Below are 18,099 nucleotides of genomic sequence, written 5' to 3' on the forward strand. Positions count from 1 at the left end.
TCTGCATCTGGATTAGTTTGTGATATTTTCTCGTAAACATCAAGGTGATGTCTGATTTCACTTCGATAGGTATTTCTGATGACACCAGATGTCTCACAGTGCTGAAATATCGTTCCAAAAATTCCTTGATCTATTGTGACTAACTGTTAGTTCCACTTCAAGCAGGTAGTCGCTTCTAAGTGTGGGTCAAGACTCACCTCTGATAAAGATTTTAATGCATATATATATATATATATATATATATATATATATATATATATATATATATATATATATATCCATATAAACAAACCAAAATAATCACAGAAAACAGTTTCAAGTACAAGCACCTCAAAATGCTCATTTCCACTGCTGCTTTTTTAAATATGCATGTATTTTTTATATTTACATTCACATTAAATTTGACTCACAGTGACATTTTCTTGTGTTGCGGCTTTTATTGCAATAGAGAACATTTAAAAAGACAGACTTTCAAAAAATGAAACATTAACCTCCTCTACCCTCCTCTTTACGCTGTCATTAATATGTAGTTTAATACTATAAACACACCGAGTTATTTTTAATCAGTGGGTATTATTCCAGACTTCTTCACCTTTTCTGGGGACATGGCTCAGCTGCCTTTGTTGTCCTGTGTGATGATGTAATGGTGATGTAATCCAGTGGCAATACAGCAGGTGAAAACCGATCCAGATGTGAAGCTGTGCGCTTTATTGACCCCATGAACGAAATGACATCCGGATGTTTATTTCTTTTAATGAGTATAACAGCAGACGTCAGGGGTTATTTTTAATGAAGCATTTATATGAAACATTTAAGCTTGAAACGAAATAATACCAGGCTGGTGTTCTGCTCCATCGCCAGGGGGCGCCTCTCCCCTCTGACTGTGCTGTAGGTGTCTGAGTTGGATTCAGTTTTTCTTTATTTAATTTACATCTTTACTGCGAAACCTCTCTCACGTGTGACTTCACCAGCTGACACTATGTATGTTTAGTATTTTTTATTTATTTATTTATTATCACTCTCCGACACTTTATGTGGACCCCTGATGGCGTCTAAGCTGATAAATAAACATTGATAATTATCAAATGTGAAATGAAAGAACGATGAGAGCCCACTGTAGCCGGACAAAGGCTCGATTAAAGCCTCATAAAGAGGGGATCACAGAGATAAAATGGTGTGAACAGAGCGTTTCAGCTCCTTGACTCCTCCTGCCTGGAGGAGGAGGAGGAGGAGGCGGGACTCGGTGCACCTAAACAGACGGAGGGCTCTTGCTTTGCTCTCAGTGTGTCAGTTCTGCATCACCAGAGGAGTCATCCGTACAGCTGTAGCAGCTCTGCCGGCCAACATAAACACTGCGGAGGGAGAACCGTTTCTCCAGCCTGTCTCGGACCGTCCAGCCTTTGTTGCCTTCAGACAGCTGAGCACTGCGGGAGGACGAATCTGCAGAGCCCGATCCGTCGGCGGCGGAAGGGACGTGATATGAACCTCTCATCGGCTTCACGGCAGCGCAGCTAGACAGCCCCGTTTGCGGGGGGATCGAGAGGACATTTGTACCTTTAACCTGCAGCCGAAGGCCCGACAAAAGCGACAGAACCTGCAGCCATGCCCGGGTTTGATTACAAGTTCCTGGAGAAGCCAAAGAGACGCTTCCAGTGTCCGCTCTGCAGCAAAGCGATGCGGGAGCCCGTCCAAGTGTCCACCTGTGGACACCGCTTCTGTGACACCTGCCTGCAAGAATTTCTGAGGTATGCTGTGTGTTTGTGTGCACAGGGATCCACCTCTTTGCAGGCGACACCGGAAATTACTGGCGTAGTTTCGGTCGAGCAGCAGTAAATAAAAGCATAGGTGTGCCCTGCTCACCTTTCTTCCGTCTTGCCTGGGTCTGCATTAATGTTTGTCTATTGTGTAGCTGCTGCCCAGAGCAATAACACAACATGAGGCCTGGTAAACAATGCCTGGCTTTAACCCTCCTTCTCTTGATGTCAGGTGTGTTTTTTTTCTCTCTCTGCATGTGCAGCTTTAGCCTGGAATAATATTTCATCATTGTTAATTATCGCTTAGACTCACTGATGTGCAGATTTTTTTTTTTCTCCGAGTGTAATCTTTATGTTAAAGTTTAGGGGTTTTCCCCCCTTTTACATTAATTTTTCATGCTGTGGTGATTGTGGCCTGCAGAGGGCCCCTGCCTCCCCATCCTGTCTGTGTTTCTGGGCTGGGGTGGATGAGTCTGCGTGGGTTGTGTATGTGTGTGTTTGAGTATGTTCTTGAGTCCAGGATTAGACAGTGGTTCATTGGTCGGGGGCATCTGGGGGCCGCTGAGGGACCTTTCGCTCAGAGGTCAGCAGGATGGCAGACCTCCTCACCTTTTAATCTGTTCAACACTGGACTCAGTGTTAAGATCCCTACAAACAGAGTCTTTGTTTTGTTCCTTTTAAAGATGGCCCTGTTGCTAATTATCCCACTACACCTACAGGACTCTCAAGCAATACACAGAATCCCCCAACAGCTTACCTGCAGATCACACACACCTGCATCAGGAGCTTCTTCTCCAGCCTGATTGGCTGCAGTGTCACCATGTAAAGTAGTAGATGAGTTCAGATTGTTGACTTCTGATTTGTGTTTATGTGATGTTTAGTTGCATTAAAATGTGTGCAGAAAAGCGCTAATGGCCCTAAAAGCCACATCACAAAGATTTAAAACAGGAAACAAACAGGTTAACAAATTTAGTTAATACTTAAATTTTTTTTTATAAACTGAAAAAAAATATTTTAAAGGTTAAAATTAACCTTGAAATATTTTGGTGCACTGATAAGTAAAATTTGTAGTTGTAATAATAGTAATAATGATGATGATGGGGAAAAAAATCTAATTTTTGACCAAAATATCTGTTTTTAAATGGTTTAAAATTTCCTGCTTTTCTTTGTGTTATCTCATTTTACCTTAACTCCATTTGTGTTGTTTCCCTGTTGGTTGTGGACTTTGAGACACTGAGAACTTTTTGTTTGTTTGTTTTTTGAACAGAGAGTAGCCGATTAAATAAAAGATCTGATCTGTGTATTACAGTTGCGTTGCCCTCCACACTAGAAAGTCTAAAGACTTGATTGTGGGAGCTGTCATTCATAAGCTTGGCTTTTATTTCCTTTTTTTTTTTTTTTTTTTAATCTGTACAGTGCGGTCTAAATGTGACTCACACTGTTTTGGAAAAGCTGTCTGATTACCACATTTTTCTTTTCTTTTTTTGAGCAAAAGTGCCGTCAGAACTTGATTCCTCCTCAATTTGAGAATTTGCTGGCGTAATAGATTCAAGTGAATGAAATGGGACTGAAGAACATTTGTAGTGTTTTGTGCTAAACATTTGAATTATTGGAAATATGATCATTAGTTGTTTCATGTGTAGACTGAAAACTAAATTCACACATCAGATTTGAATAAAAGTAGATCTGGTCTCTTTGTTCAGACTATTGTTCTATTGTTTTTATGTTATGGAGTCTGGATGGGATATGGGTGACAGCTGCTGTGATGATTCAAATCTGAGCTGCAGTGATTAAATGGAAAGATAAATCGAGAAAGACAAAACACAAAGTTGCTTTTGTTTGAGACACTGAAGACGACTGTCTGCAGTGTCTGATGCTTTGCTATAGTTAAACGTCACATTATAATTGTTCAAATGTAGTTTTATGAGTCATAAAAATGCTGTGGTTTCTTGGTTTGTCATTTTTCCTGTCAAGCTGATCTGCAGTTTAACATCAGTTATAAAATCAGCTATTTAGCTGAGACCAGTCTTCGGTTTTACTTGATGAAACACGAAGACACCCCGAGGGAAACTGGGATAACTTCTCTGTAAGCTCCAGTTGCTTTCAGGAAAGACTGATGTCTTATTTGGTGATCATTCAGTCAGGCTTCCTGTGTCAGAACACATTGACAGCACAGAGGTGGATTGACGCTATGAATATATTAGCTAGTTTGTCGTGAGCTGCTGGTTTGCAGTGTTTTGAGTCATCGGGAAGCCTCCTCTGGATTACTAAACAGCAGTAGATTGCATCTGGTTGAAAAGCAGAAAGAGTGCTGAACAAAGGGAGCGCGGGAGGAACAGTGTTGCTGCTGATCAATGAGTTTGGCCCGACGCTTTGTCTGCCTCATCCCGTCCGCCTCCATGTTCGTCCTCCAGTTTACGCTCTTTTTTTTTTTTTTCTTTAACTCCCACAGACTGACTGAATTTAACTAAAGTTTCTCAACTTGTTAAAGTTTTAAATTGAGTAACATTGTGCTCCTGCGTGGTAGAGATGTCACATAATATGATTCCTCCCTGTACAGTTTACATGACCTACATCAAGTGAGTGGAGAGCCTTACTGGAAGTGCATCTCCTCTTTAACAACACATCCTGAGTAAAGGAGCTAAAATGTGGGTCATCTGTTGGCCATTGATCCGTTTATCATTCAATACTTAAAAGTATTTACACCTCTGATCAGTAAACTTAGGTGTTAGACTTTTTAGCACCCATTGTTAAAACTCTATTTCCAACTTATTAACAAATATGATCTTACACCAGATAATTAAATCTCTTTATTAATGGCCTAAAAACTGCAGAATAATGTATATAAACTTCTCCTGATGTCTCCAAATTTGTTACGAGCCACTTAAAACAGCTATTTTCTGAGCTTTTCATGAAGAGAGATGTGTGATAGTGGCACTAAGATGTCTAAATAAACTGTTTCCACATTCAGATTTATAATAATAGAATCACAATGACGTACAAGGTCACACTGTTTCACAGTGGGAACTCTGATCGTGCTTCAAAGGAGATTTCCTGCTTCACTTCCCAGGTAGATTAAAGCGTAAATAAACATCTATGTGAACAGCAAATAGTGTTTTAGCAGCTCTTCCGCCGTCATGAAACAGCCGACAGGCTTCGTTCTCACCTCTTTAATTAACAAAGTGTGCCAGTCGAGTCCGTCGAGCGTGTGCGCCTTTTGTGAGCACGGTTCAAGTTTATTGAGGCTGACAGTCAGTAGTTAGCTAATGCATTGCCCATTGTGCAACTCAGCTGATCCTGTCTCTGAAGTTATTGAGGGCTATGTCACATCCAGTCCAGGCTTGCTTGGCCAGTATGCCCGCTTTCACATGGACGGCTCTGTCATCATCTCCGGAGACCCACTGCTCTGTCACAATAAGCCACAAGTAAGCAAATGCATGACATTGCTGGAGCGTTAATCATCCTTTCTCACGAAATAATCCCTCAGACTTATTTAGAAATTTATATGGAGCAATATAACTGGGTTATAACACGCTATGTGGTGAGTGATACGTGCTTAATAACCAAATTCCTCATGAGAAGAACGAAGATGATCACAAATTACAGTAATGGCACGAGGACATGCAGAGAGCAACAACTACCAGGGTTAATGCACCATCTTTGTAATTTTAAGGAAATTGATCCCGATCTGCACCACAATGCAATGCCTTCTCCTGTTAGTCATGCTCCATGTCTCCTCCGAGTTCTGGTTTCACTTTTAGTCCTAATGTGACAGTACTTGTCAGGTGCAAGCTGTAATAAGCGCCGATGTGAGGACATCCTAGGCTGGAGCCTATCCCAGCTGTCACAGGGTGAGATGTGGAGTACACCCTGCGCAGGTCCGTTCATGCTCACATTCACGCCTAGGGCTAATTGAGCATTAGCAATTAGCCTGTCTTTGGAGTGGGAGCAAACCGGAATACCTGGAGAGAGCCAACGCAGGCACAGGGAGACTCCTTCACTCGGGGCAGGATTTGTACCTAGGACATTTTTATTATGAGGCAACAGTGCTAATATGTTATATAAATATTATGTATTATACCTCCAGGCAGATATAAGCCATGCGTGTTCAGATATAGTTTTCTATCACCTTTTAAACCATTTATTTTGTTCATATGCAGCTTATAAATGCCATGTAGTGTTATTTAAAGGACCACGAGGAGGCTAATCCTGTATTTCCACTTCAAAGAATGTCACAGTGGAGTGAAACGTCCCTGAGAGGCACTCAAGGAAACACATGAAGCGTTGTGGCTCTACTGTGTCTGAGCAGCCTCTGTTAGCATGTGATGCTAATGGCCTGTGTTTCCGCTTTGGGAGGAATGTGCAGCAGCAGCAGTCTTGGAGGTTCCCCCCCCTCCAACACACACTCTTCTAAAGGGAGAGTCATGGGGTAAAAGCAGCCCTGCCCTACAGCTTTAACACACTGCAATCAAATAGGAGTCACATGCCTCAGTTGCTCGGTGTCTACTCACCAGGGCAGACTTTGTTTTAGCCACACTGAGGCTCTAATAAAGGACAATAAACACTTAATAGTTGGGCTTATGATCAAGCCACACATGCCAGGCCTCACGGCTCGGCAGTGCCGGTGTTCTGGGAATCCATCCTACCTGACAAATCATCCTACCCGTTGTTTCTACGCCTGCACACAACAAGAAATTCAGTGGCGAACCGTCCTACCTTTGTGAATATAAGCTACAAACATACTCTGACGGGTAAAATTACATGCCAAACCATGCTACCTTTGTGAATGTGACCTACAAGCATACTTTAATGGGTAAAATGAAGTGGCAAACCATCCTGGCTTTATGAATGTGAGCTACAAGCATACTCTGATGGGCAAAGTTAAGTGGCAAACCGTCATACCTACTTGTGCTGGAATTACTCTGTGACAGCAGAAATGTACGTAAACTACTTACGGTAGGACGTTTTGCCAAAGTAGGACGTTTTGTCAGAACACCGGGACTCCTGAGCCAGAGTAAAGCCTCACAGTGTAACTGTGGGGATGATGCAGTGCAGCGCCACGGCCTTGACAGGGGTGTAATTGGTTTGTTCAGCTCGGGAGCATCTCTTCCTACAGGCCCTCCGCGCATTCGTACAGCACAACTGCTGACTTACCCGGAGTCACGAGTGGCTCCAAAGTGGGCTAATGTGAGAATTTTTCACGGCTCGATTATTCACTGTCCGAAAGCCAGGCCAGTGTTTTTCGCAGCAGACCTTGATTCGTTTTAACTTTGACATGTCCTCTGTGTGTAGCACAGCATTTTTCCCCACTCCTCACTGATGTAGGTGATACTCGCTTTTTCAGCTGTGCTCTCCCACGTTTTTTACACTGTGGATGTCCTGATGCACAGCCACAGAACACCTCGTACCTCACTCTCCTTCCTCTAGCATCTGTCTAATCTAATATGTGGGCAGTGTGGTAGTAAAAAACTGATAAGTCACCCGATTGGAAGTGTTTCCAAGAAGCCAAGTGGACTTATTAAAAGCTTAGCGTGAGCATTTTTGCTTAATAAACTATTTAAATGATTAATGAAATGGCTAAATTGTTGCTATAATGATTGTCTGATTGGCTACTTTTTCAATAAATTAATGAATTGCTCTAACACTACAGTCAACAACTCTTTTATTACTTTGTTAAAAAGCCAAACCCTTTATTTTCAAAACATAAATCTATAATAAAATTACTTTCCTTTGTCTTTATGTGAAAAAAGTAGGCCAGGCCTTCTATATGGAAGTGAGTTATTTGCCAGATGACTTCTTTGTCGGGTGCTGAGAGGTTCTGAGTTCCTGGGATCTTTCTGTGTGGAGCTTGTCCAGAATAAGTTTCCTGAAGGTGCTCCGGTTTCCTGCCACAGCCCAAAGACATGCTCGTTAGTTTAATGGGCCATAGGTGTGGAAGTGAGTCTCGGATATTCTCATTCGGTTTTCAGTGTGAAAGCTAATTTCCCAAAAAAGCTAATTTCTGTGCTGATGAAATTTCCTCATTCAAAGCTGTTTAATCGGTGGTTTATAAAGTTTCTATAAAGACTGTATTTGCTCTTTTACTGAAGCTGGTTTGTTAGGATGTGATTCTAAGACTAGGGATGGATATTGATTAAAATACACCTCACAGGTCTGATTCTTTATCGAGTCCCTCGTTGGTTTTGCATCCATATTCTGAGTGTAACACACGCAGGTTTTATCACCAGAGCCTGAACAGACTGTAGGAACAGAGCAGAAAAACAAAGTTTGCATGTGACTCAGGTGTGTAAAAGCTCCACTTGTTTGAGTTTGACGTCTGTCTTTGTAATGCACAGCTGTCAGAATCACAATGCCAGCATTATTAAGCTTGGAGGCACGATTCAGATGGATTGTGCAATTTTAAACTAGTTCTGGATTTAACCAAAACACTAAACAGGTGTGATCTGAGCTCAGAGCGTTTGGCCTGTTTGGCACACGATGATCTAAATGTGTCCCCCTTTTAACTTTGTGATGAATTCCCTTCTGTCCAAAGGGATGTATAGAGGGGCACTCTGGCTGCAGTGACAGGACGTTTCTTAAAGGGCTTAATGGAGCTGTGTTGTATTAGTGCTCAATGTTGTGTGTAAGTCTGCCACTTGAGGCAGCTGGGTCTTTGTGCCTCAGTGGGTGTCTGTGTCTGAATGGGAGCAGAGCCATGGATGACTGGTGAATGACTGCGTGTTCGCTGCCATTTCCATCCTGCGGTCCTGTCACAGAGACATTCACAGTCCCCCCGCAGGTGTCCCAACACTGCACAGGCTTCCTGGGTCCAGATCCGGAGACTCAACAGTGATCAGCAAGCAGCGCACAGAGAGATGCTGTGTTCAGGCGAGGCCTCCGCTCTACACTTTGGGGTCTGTGAAGGCCTATCAGAGCTGTGCAATCAAGCCGCTGTCAGCTGTTGCACTCGGGGTGATGGAGCTGGAAAGGGTCCCATAAACTTTAACACATCAATGCATAGAAGGAGTCGGAGGATAAAGAGGCGTGCAGAGAAAAAACATGGTGCGGGACACTGCAGCTTTTGTCTGGGAAAAGAGCAGTTGGTGCTCTGAATGCCACCTAAATGTACCTGCAGAGTCGAGCAGCAGTCACCAGCTGCTGTGAAGGCGTGACACCCACACCTTTCTAATTCTAGCAGCAATTACTGACAAGGAAGTTAGTCACTGAAAGTCCCTGAGCTCACCACACGGCTGGACTTTGAAATTAATGATTGCATGGAAAGTCACTGATGTTTAAAGTTTAACGTGGACCAAGTTTACAGCCCGAGCAATCGAGTTCAGCTGCAGCGCAACATGAAAGTGGAGATCCTCAACCAGTGTAGTTTGGTTCATTTTGTGCTTTTTGATTGTTCTTGATTCATAATTGTGTCTGTAAGAACCAAGCACCCATTTTTGTTGCAACCAGTGTTATTTCAGTTTAGCTGCACATAAGCTGAAGATCTAAGTCTGAGAATATAATCCCAAAAAATAAAAGAAAACAGCCTCAAATTGCCATGTCTCATGGGTGTAAGGAAATGGATGTTGACATCTAATAGCCCATAATTATCCATGTTTAGACAGGAGAGGATGAAATGATCTGCAGCCAACTTTAATGTTGCTTGTTATAAACAGCAAACAGACAGAATTATTACACAGTCAGATTAAATTTGTTGTTTTTGGGCTGCGACCACAACGGGCTTCACGTGACTTTGCTTACATATCATGCGAACCCACTTCTTCCCCCCCCACGAAAAGTAGAAGGAGAAAAAAAAGTGCAGCAGGGAGAACAAAAATACGTTTATGGAAGTCGTTCACTCCTGAGACTGACGGATAGATGTAAGCCGAGGCTGTTTCAGGATAAGACGCTTGTCTCCTGGGAGGAAGCGGAGAGAGGCATTAGAGATGCAGCTGCGATGATGACATTGCTGAGAGAAAGCGCCCCGGCCAGTTCACACAGCTGCAGAGGCCCTCCAGTAGAGAAAAGATGTCATTATGAGATTCATATTTTGACGGATGTAAAGAAATGAGAGCGTGCGCCCGAGTTCGGATGAAACTCGGAGCCACTTTGGGCTCTTGGGTGGATTTTCTGATGGAGATGATTCGCATTCAGGTTGTGTCATCTGGATGTGTTTTTTTTATTTGTTTTTTTAATAATAATAATTCTTCTCTTCTGAAAGGCCCCTGGAACCGATTATGCGAGCTCAGACAGGAACACATCCTGAATGACTTTGGAGGCTTTCACAGACTTCTCCATAAAGCCAGACTACCTGACCCCACACACTGTGTTTCCACTGCTGTTTGTGGTTTGTGTCAGAATGTTTAGATGAAGGTTAATTTGTGGTTTAGGGAAAGTAAGTCAACTTCCATCCACTTGAATGACTTCAAATCATGGATTCATGTTACCTGATGAAGTGCCGGTATAACAGCCTAAAAATGCAATACAGGTTTGTTGAGATAAAAGCAAATTGCGGCTTATTACAAGTGCAAATTTGGTTCATAGTACTTACATTGAAGAGGTAGTTTGTTACAATATAGGTTTTGTTGCGCAGTTGTGGTTGTTTTTTATTGGTTGTCATGAGACTGTAGTCACTGACTCTGTAAGTAGGGTTAAAAACAGGTAAGGTGGGCGAACAGGACGATTATTTGTAGGTAAAATTAGGGCTAAAGGTGATAATTAACGGATTAGTTGCTCTTTAGAAAACATTTTTTACATTGTGGCTGTAACTGACAGTTATGTGGCGGTAGTTTAAAGTAATTTAACAGGCTTAGGGAGATACTAATTCAACTAAATGACTCATTAATAACAATACTAGGTTGGTGTGAAGCTTAGTGAAAATTAGCAACGGCAAGTTAATGGTCACAGCAGGTCAAACGAGGCCGTCTCAACAAAACTGCAAAGAACTGAAGAAATGCTTCGGAAGATAACCAAGAAATTTGTTCAATTCCCATATAATTGACTGATTTCCTGCTACATCAAACTGATTTCACCAATCTTCTGTGTTTTTTCAGATAACACTGATTTATGGTTTCTGAATGTTATGCTTTGTTATGCGCCAATACCCTTAAGGATCTGCATAAAATTCTCAACGGGAAGCCCAAAATCCAACTATGCATGGACCGGAAGTTTTGGCGTTTAGTTATTTCCTTTATAAAGACGACATTCGACGACGTTCCCAGTACCCTTAGTGATGAGTTTTGAAACCTCGGTATATGTCGATAAAGATTTATTAACAATAGTTTTCAGGGTTATCCAAGCAGAGACCACCCTCACTAACTTGTGACGCACACAGAGTCATCTGGTCTATATGCAGGCCTGAAATATGACAGAAACTGTTCAGCTCAGAAGAGAGCTTAAAGGGTTAGTCCTAGCTGGCTTTTAAAGGGTAAAGAGTTGAGTTATTTTTTTATTTATTTATTCACCCAAAACATGATAAACAAGGCAAACAAACAGGAAAAAACCACTGGCTTGCTTTTACCTTAACCCACAGAGGTGGCAGCCTTTGTAAATGGGATGTAATGTTTCCCAGTAGACGCCTGGTTTGCATGTAACCATGCGAATATGCCTGTGAATATATTCCTGAGTGTTCGTGACGCCCAATAAGAGGCCGTTATAGACATGCCTCGACTTGCCCTTGCCTATAAGAGCTCCTTTAAAATGAATCCCGCAGCCCTTTGCGCCCAAACAAAGGCTGAAAACATTCCTGCTATGCATTGAAGCACCTTGCTCCTCGCACAGCGAGCATGCTGGGACCGAGCTGCTCAGCCCAGCCCTGATGCTGGACCACAGCCAACTGGCCCAGATCTGAAAAGCGTGACTAGTGCTTACATGTGCCCGAGTATGCATACTATGTGAAGCGGCTCAGATAATAATATGTGTATATGAAACCACATACATGCTCTCTGCCTGTTCCCGCTGCTGATTTTAGGGTTCAGCGGCAGATACTTTAAGGTTTGAGTGTTCAGCCCAGCTCCATCTGCTCCCCTCTCGCACTAATCAACTCGCCGCTCATTCAGCGTGTTTGTCTTGTGCACAGGTCACCGAGCTGACGGACCCAGCGCACCGACACACGTGTTTCGACTCTCACACAGATTATTCCAGCAGGGCGCTTTCTCATTTGAAGCTGTAAGGCTGAAATCGCATCTGGAGAGTGCAAGCAGACGCCATCAAACCTCAAATTAGGGCTGATTAATGAGTCATTTTCAGGCAAAAATACTGAACATTTTCTAGTTTCAGCAGCTGAACTGTGAGGTTTTCTGGCTCTGGTATTTAGTTTTTTATATTTAACAGTCAGCAGTGGGCTGTTTGGACTGTTCTCACCAAAATTTCATCAAATAATCGGTGAAGTAATCTGCCAGCAGATAGAATTCGAACTGGTTAGAGTGTTGAGGCCGTCACCTTGGACTAATACTGAGGAGATATGACTGTGGAAAGATTTCTGAGAAGTAATTTTGATGATGGAGCAGCTTTGTGAGTTTATTTTACTTGAATCTTCGTCAGACTTCTTTGTATTGAAGGTGACGTCTCGTTATTCATGAAGGAAGTGAAACTTGCACATACTTTTAGACAAAACATCTGTAATCTATCCCCGAGTGAGAAATGTGCACTAATGCAGCTTTTTGCGTGCAGCTTATGCGCCTTAAACCACATGCTCTTGTTTTGTCGACTCAATGCCTCTTGTTTGCATCAGGGAGTAGTCTTTAGGGTTTCGGGGCTGACAGGAAGGCACGTGAGGAATCTCTGTTCGAGGTCTGAAAGCGGAGCAGCTGGGATTGGGAAGTTGGCGGCTCGCTGCCGAGGCACCTGTCCTCAGTGAAAGGCTCCTCTGTCGAGCCAAACAGGTGTCTGCAGAGCAGTTAAGCCCCTCGCTTGAAGTAAACACACTCTGAATTATAGTCATTTATTCACAGGGCCCTCCGTCAATGTTAAGGTCACTATCCATTGGCCCTCAGCCTTTCCGCCTGCCCTCTTTTTTTCAGTGACGAGGGCTTCCTTCCTGCCAAGGCTCTACATCTTCCTCTCATCTATTTTTCTGCGGTGGCCCTTTAACCAAACAGCTCAATGACGCCCTTGTGTTTTAGCCTCAGGATCTTTCTCACAACTCATTTACTGATGTGTCAACGCAGCGTTATTGTGCCTGGCCTCCTCCTTCCTCCTTCTGAACGGGCCAACTTTGAACCCCCGATGGGGTGGCGCAGGAAGCGATCAGGTGCACCTCCGGATGGGTCAGTCACCCTGTTCAGAATGAAAGAGCGTTTGTTTACTTCACCTCCTCAGCTCAGAGACTATAGAAAGAAGACTAGATCAGCTGATTGTGGGTTTAGATTATTATTAGTTATTAGTTTCCAACAAGCAGCAGACAAACAAATGATACTAATTTCACTGTTGACAATCAAGAAGCCCTGCAGTAACAAGGCTACTTATTTAACGTCTTGCTTCAGAAAGTGCCATACAGACGCCCCAATTAATACTGCAGCTCAAGCAGTGCAGCTTATATTCCAGCTGAAAAAACAACATTTTATTATGAGTAATGGATGACATCTGTATTTGTTGCTAATTCCTCTATTTTTGCTCCCCCTCTTCTTTTATGCGCTGATTGAAAAATCTTGTCATTTATCTCATTGTTGCTCCCAGCAACAGGGGCAGGTTGAAGAATCGGTGCTCGAGGAACAATTCAAACTGAGGCGTTTTGAAACAAAGGAGGCGATTTGACGTCAGCGCCTCGCCTCGCCGAACAAAGAGACCGCGTCCACAGAGCAGGCAGAGAAGTGGACAACTGCAGGAGGCCCAGCTTTGAGGTGCCTCACAGATCAGGCACGTGGGAGGGGGTGTGGGGAGGGGGCTCTCTGTGTTGGTTGGTAGGGACTGAGCCTGATAAGGAGAAGCCAGAGCCACAGCCCGTCTGAGGTGTGATTCCAGTAGCTGATAATAAGGGCAGCGAGAAGGGATTGTGTGTGTGTGTGTGTGTGTGTGTGTGTGTGTGTGTGTGTTTTTTGTGAATTAGTGCACGTGTGTGTGTGTGTGTGTGTGTGCTCACTGTCAACCATACACGCACACACACACCTACTTCCAGTTACCATGGACACAAAAGCACAGGACCTAAAATTGTCACTGCCTGCCGGTGATGTGCACACCTCTCAGGCCCGAATCAGCTTACTGACACATCAGGAAAAAGGAGCTTTTCCGCTCGCTGTTCAGTGGAAATTCAAACGAGCCGGAAGCAGACATTCGCGTTACGTAACGCTGATTTCTTCGATATCTGACAGTAAAGCGAGGCATTAAGGTGAGCAGGATTGAGGAGGAGAGTTAAGACGGCGCTGAGAGGCAAAAGTTTTCAGTTTTTCTGCCTGAGAGGAACACAAGTGACTCATGACACATCAGACTCGCAGCTGTGCCTCCCGCGCTCTGCTGCTGCGATAACAGTGAATCACAACGACGCAGATCGCAGACTCTGACAAGAGGAAATCCAAGTCGTTATCCTCGCTCCAGTCTTCAGTTCGCTGTGACCTCAGACACGCTGTGGCAAAGTTGCAATCTAAAAACTAAATTCTGTGGAAATTCATTGGGTCCAGACATAAAAACTTCTTTATCTCGGATTAGACTCGTCCACCTCAGGCCAATTCACATTTCTTCCTCTGTGTTGTTCCTGTGGGGTCGGACCAAAATAACTTCTTCACACAGCAAAGCTGATAATGGTTTACCCACACCTGCTATCTCTTCCTATCTCTCTCACACATAGCAGACCAGCTGTGAGGGAGTGTGTGTGGAGTACTTATCTTTGAAGGCCTGGGAAGAGCAGACAGCTGTTTATTGAAGGCAGGGCTTCTTTTTCTGGTGTATCTAGTTTGTTTAATGGAAGTTGCTGCTCATTATACTGACCCGATGAGAGGAAACAACAGTGCTTATTTATTCTCTGTGCACAAGTCAGACTCTTTTTCCTAAAATGCTAACTAATGCTATCCAGGATCAGCAGCTGGGGGTGCTTTTCTACCAGAAAATATGTCAAATATGGCATTTATGATTCGTACCAGCCTCCTATTTTTGTACCTGTGACATTTAGATGCCTCGTATAGTTCAGGCCTCCGAGCCACTATCTCAGCAGACTAACCGATCTCAGTACTAACGCACATCAGCGGATGGATCAGCCGATATCCTTTAGCCCACTGTTCTAGGCTGCCTCCACCTGTAACAATGCTCTTGTCATTGCTTCTTTCAAAGCAGAGCCATACTGCCAAATATGAATTACAGTGGAAGGAGATTGTTTTCATGTTTTGACTCATTTTAACATTTTTTTCATTACATTTACTTTCACATTTTTGATGTTTTTAAGAATAAGGTATAAAAGCAGGTGGATGTTTTCCACCTGCTTTTCCAAGGTTAACAGGTGCACATCATTGAAAAGATCTGCTACGATCCATAAGCTATTACAAGTGGGAGGGGCTATCTGCATTGCTCACCTGCTGCAGTCTCTCAGTGGAGTTGTGACGGAGAAGTTCTTTGGCATAATCTGCAGACCGATCATTTGCTTCCTGAACATGATTGAGATGTGTCTGTGGTCTGAATTTGTTCACTTTTTAAAAAAATCTGAGCTTGTTTTCTTTGCTCTAAATATTTCCAAAGCGATTGTCAGTTAGTCTGCAGTAAATAATAGTGTTAACTGATGAGTGATGAGCTCTGTGTTTCTCTGAGGCTCTCTCCTTGAGGGTATACGGCTCATTTGCTTGCTGTAAAAACAACAGTCTTCTTTGTCTGGTGAGGGCCTTGGCATTGAAAGTCGACTCCATAATAAATGAGCAAACCGAAGCACTCTCCTTACGAATTGCTATAAAATGTGATTTATGCTGAGAGCATGCAAAGCAGCAGCAGCAGTTCCTCCTCTCCTCCTCTTCTGCCATGAGCTCATGCGCCTATAGGTACTAAATGGTGAAATTTTAGCTCTAAGTGGCTTTTGATTGATGCCGTGCCTCTGGTGGCCAGGTCTGTCCTAAATTCTCTTTAAAGTTGAAATGTCCCTCTTGGCGTCTGGGCGAAACAGATCTTGGCGGTTCTTAAAGTCATAAAACAAACCCCACAGAGAGCAAAACGAGGTCATTACACAGGAAAAATGCTCTGCTAGGACCAGTTAACAAATCACTGGCATATTCCTCGTCATTCTTCCAGAGAAGATAAAATGGTCTTGATTTTTTTCTGTGTTTGTTTGTTTTTTAAAGGCATTTTGACCACATGCGTTTAGCCTAATAGAATATAGAAGCCTGCACCTCTGTGTGGAAATGTAGTTTTGTGTTTTGATGTTTTTTATTCCTGTGTGCGAAGCAGAGATGCTCCATCGTGACCGATCGCAGCTCGTCTTACATGCTGAACTGTCCTTGCATTAAAATCTTGAGTTAATCCAGTATTTGTGTGAAGGACTGAATTTCCCATCCAGTGTCCCAACTAATCAGAGAAAGTGTGTTCAAAGTAAAATGCGCTATGATGCAGAATATGCTTATCTCTGGATTTACTGGGCATTAACCTCCTCACCTCGCTGTCAACCATCTGTCAGATACGCTGACCTGCGGCAGTGTCCCAGCTCAGAGAGACGTTTATGAGAAGATGTGAAATGGTTTGCAAAGGAAGAAGAGTGTGGATGCTATTTCTGCTGAATATGAATGTGCAGCTAGCAGCTCAATATAGTGGAAGTGGGCACAGCCTGGCTCTGTGCGAAGGGTTTTGTGCGGATTAAACAAACAAGATATAAAGTGGTTAGTTAGTGAGCTTTAGAGGTGTTAGTAAGCAGATTTTGGACTGTGCCAGACTAGCTGAGCCCCCCCTCCTGTTTTCAGCCTACTAATGTGTTCTATGAAGCTGCACCAGGAGACCATGGAGCTGGCCTAGCTCTGTCCTAGAGTAAGAAAAATCCACCCACAATGATACAGAGACCTTTTAAAGAGCCAGGCTGACTGATTCCCTATTTCCAGTCTTTAAACTGAGCTGACTGCCTCAAACTAAACACCTGAATGAAAACATTTTCTTTATTTTTTTTTGAGCAGCACACCTCATGCCTTATTATTGCAGACGTCACAAACTGATTGAAAATGCTCTTATTTTGACAGGCAGCTTGTACAATAGCTCGAAGCGCGCTGCTGCTTCCACACTTAATCTGCATTAGTGCTGCGATTTCATGTTGTGCTTCTCCGTGATTGTGGCTCCAATAGCTGATTCATTAATGCTGATTTGAGGGGGGAAATGAGGTGACTCTGTCTGTTACTGCGTCTCCGCTGCCATATGCATACAGTTGGCTTGTGGCTCTCGTTTGAGTAGCCCAGGCTTTGCCTCCCCGTCCAGTGTAGGCGCTTCACGAGATTAACTGCAGCTCCTCAAAGCCAGCCGTCATCGCTGCATATTGCTCTTTTGAGCAGAAATCTGCCTTCTGAACTAAAATTAGACCAGCCATCTGTGATTAAAACTGCTAAATATCGCACGCGTCTGGAGAAATGTAGAGCATGTAGCTGCTTCCATTTGTTGCTGAATTATAGCTGATCACTCTCCAGCTCCTTTGTAGCTTTTGAATCTTCACAAATTGGTGACAGTGGATAGTAAAACAGAGAGTGGGGTATTTCTCACCTGCTGCAACCTTAAATGCAGCTTTTAGCACTTCTTCAATGGCCAGTAAGTCCTTCTCACATGTGTGACATGTTAAACCTCAGGACTTTCATTGATCTCCAAATGCAGTCCTCCACCCGCCCCACCCCTCCACAAACCGCCCTTCAGATCAAACGTAAAGCATCTCCTTTCAAGCTCTGCTTTCCTTTCATGTACGCAGTGCGGGCTCTGTTCGTGCGGGTACGCCTCCGTTATGGTGGTCTCTCTCGTTTCCTTTTTTTTTTTTTTTTTTTTTTCCACTTTTGCTGTATACTGAGTGGGTGAGGGTGACTGCACTCATGCATGCATGAGCTCAGCTCCCGGTACAATTGATGGGACCTCTCTCTTTTTTTCTCTCTCTCTCAACTCCCCCACCACCCTGCTCCCAGATCAGCAGCAGTTAATGAAAGTGGATTGATTTTCCTGTACCTCCTGCATCCAACGTTTAATCTGGGGGATGAAATCGACCAGGAAAACAAAAGATCCTACTGCATTCTGTTATATTATGTCTTTGATTGCCTGCCAAGTTCCTTAGAAAACAGTCTGCGTTGGTATAAAACTGGCATAACTGGCACTGACATCCATATGACTTGAGGCATTTTAGTGGAAGAGTTGGACCATTTGGGAAATGCACTTATTTGCTTCTTTGTCAAGAGAGAGGAGTGATACTGCTCTCTAGAATATTAGATCCTAATCAATCTTGTCTTGC

The 18,099-nt window shown here is 43.4% G+C and overlaps 1 protein-coding gene across 1 annotated transcript in view; it reads left to right on the top strand.

Moving 5' to 3' along the window:
* The first annotated feature begins 1,213 nt into the window (after positions 1–1,213).
* The window catches only part of traf4a (tnf receptor-associated factor 4a), a 37,874-nt gene continuing 20,988 nt past the window's right edge, over positions 1,214–18,099 (top strand). The window contains exon 1 of the mRNA XM_084951313.1: positions 1,214–1,745. Within this exon, the coding sequence (XP_084807439.1) occupies positions 1,603–1,745 (143 nt within the window). The 5' untranslated portion in view covers positions 1,214–1,602. The remainder of the gene's footprint in view (positions 1,746–18,099) is intronic.

This window comes from Perissodus microlepis, chromosome 14, assembly GCF_051167445.1.
Source record: "Perissodus microlepis isolate ML-2025 ecotype Zambia chromosome 14, ASM5116744v1, whole genome shotgun sequence".
Taxonomy (NCBI): Eukaryota; Metazoa; Chordata; class Actinopteri; order Cichliformes; family Cichlidae; genus Perissodus; species Perissodus microlepis.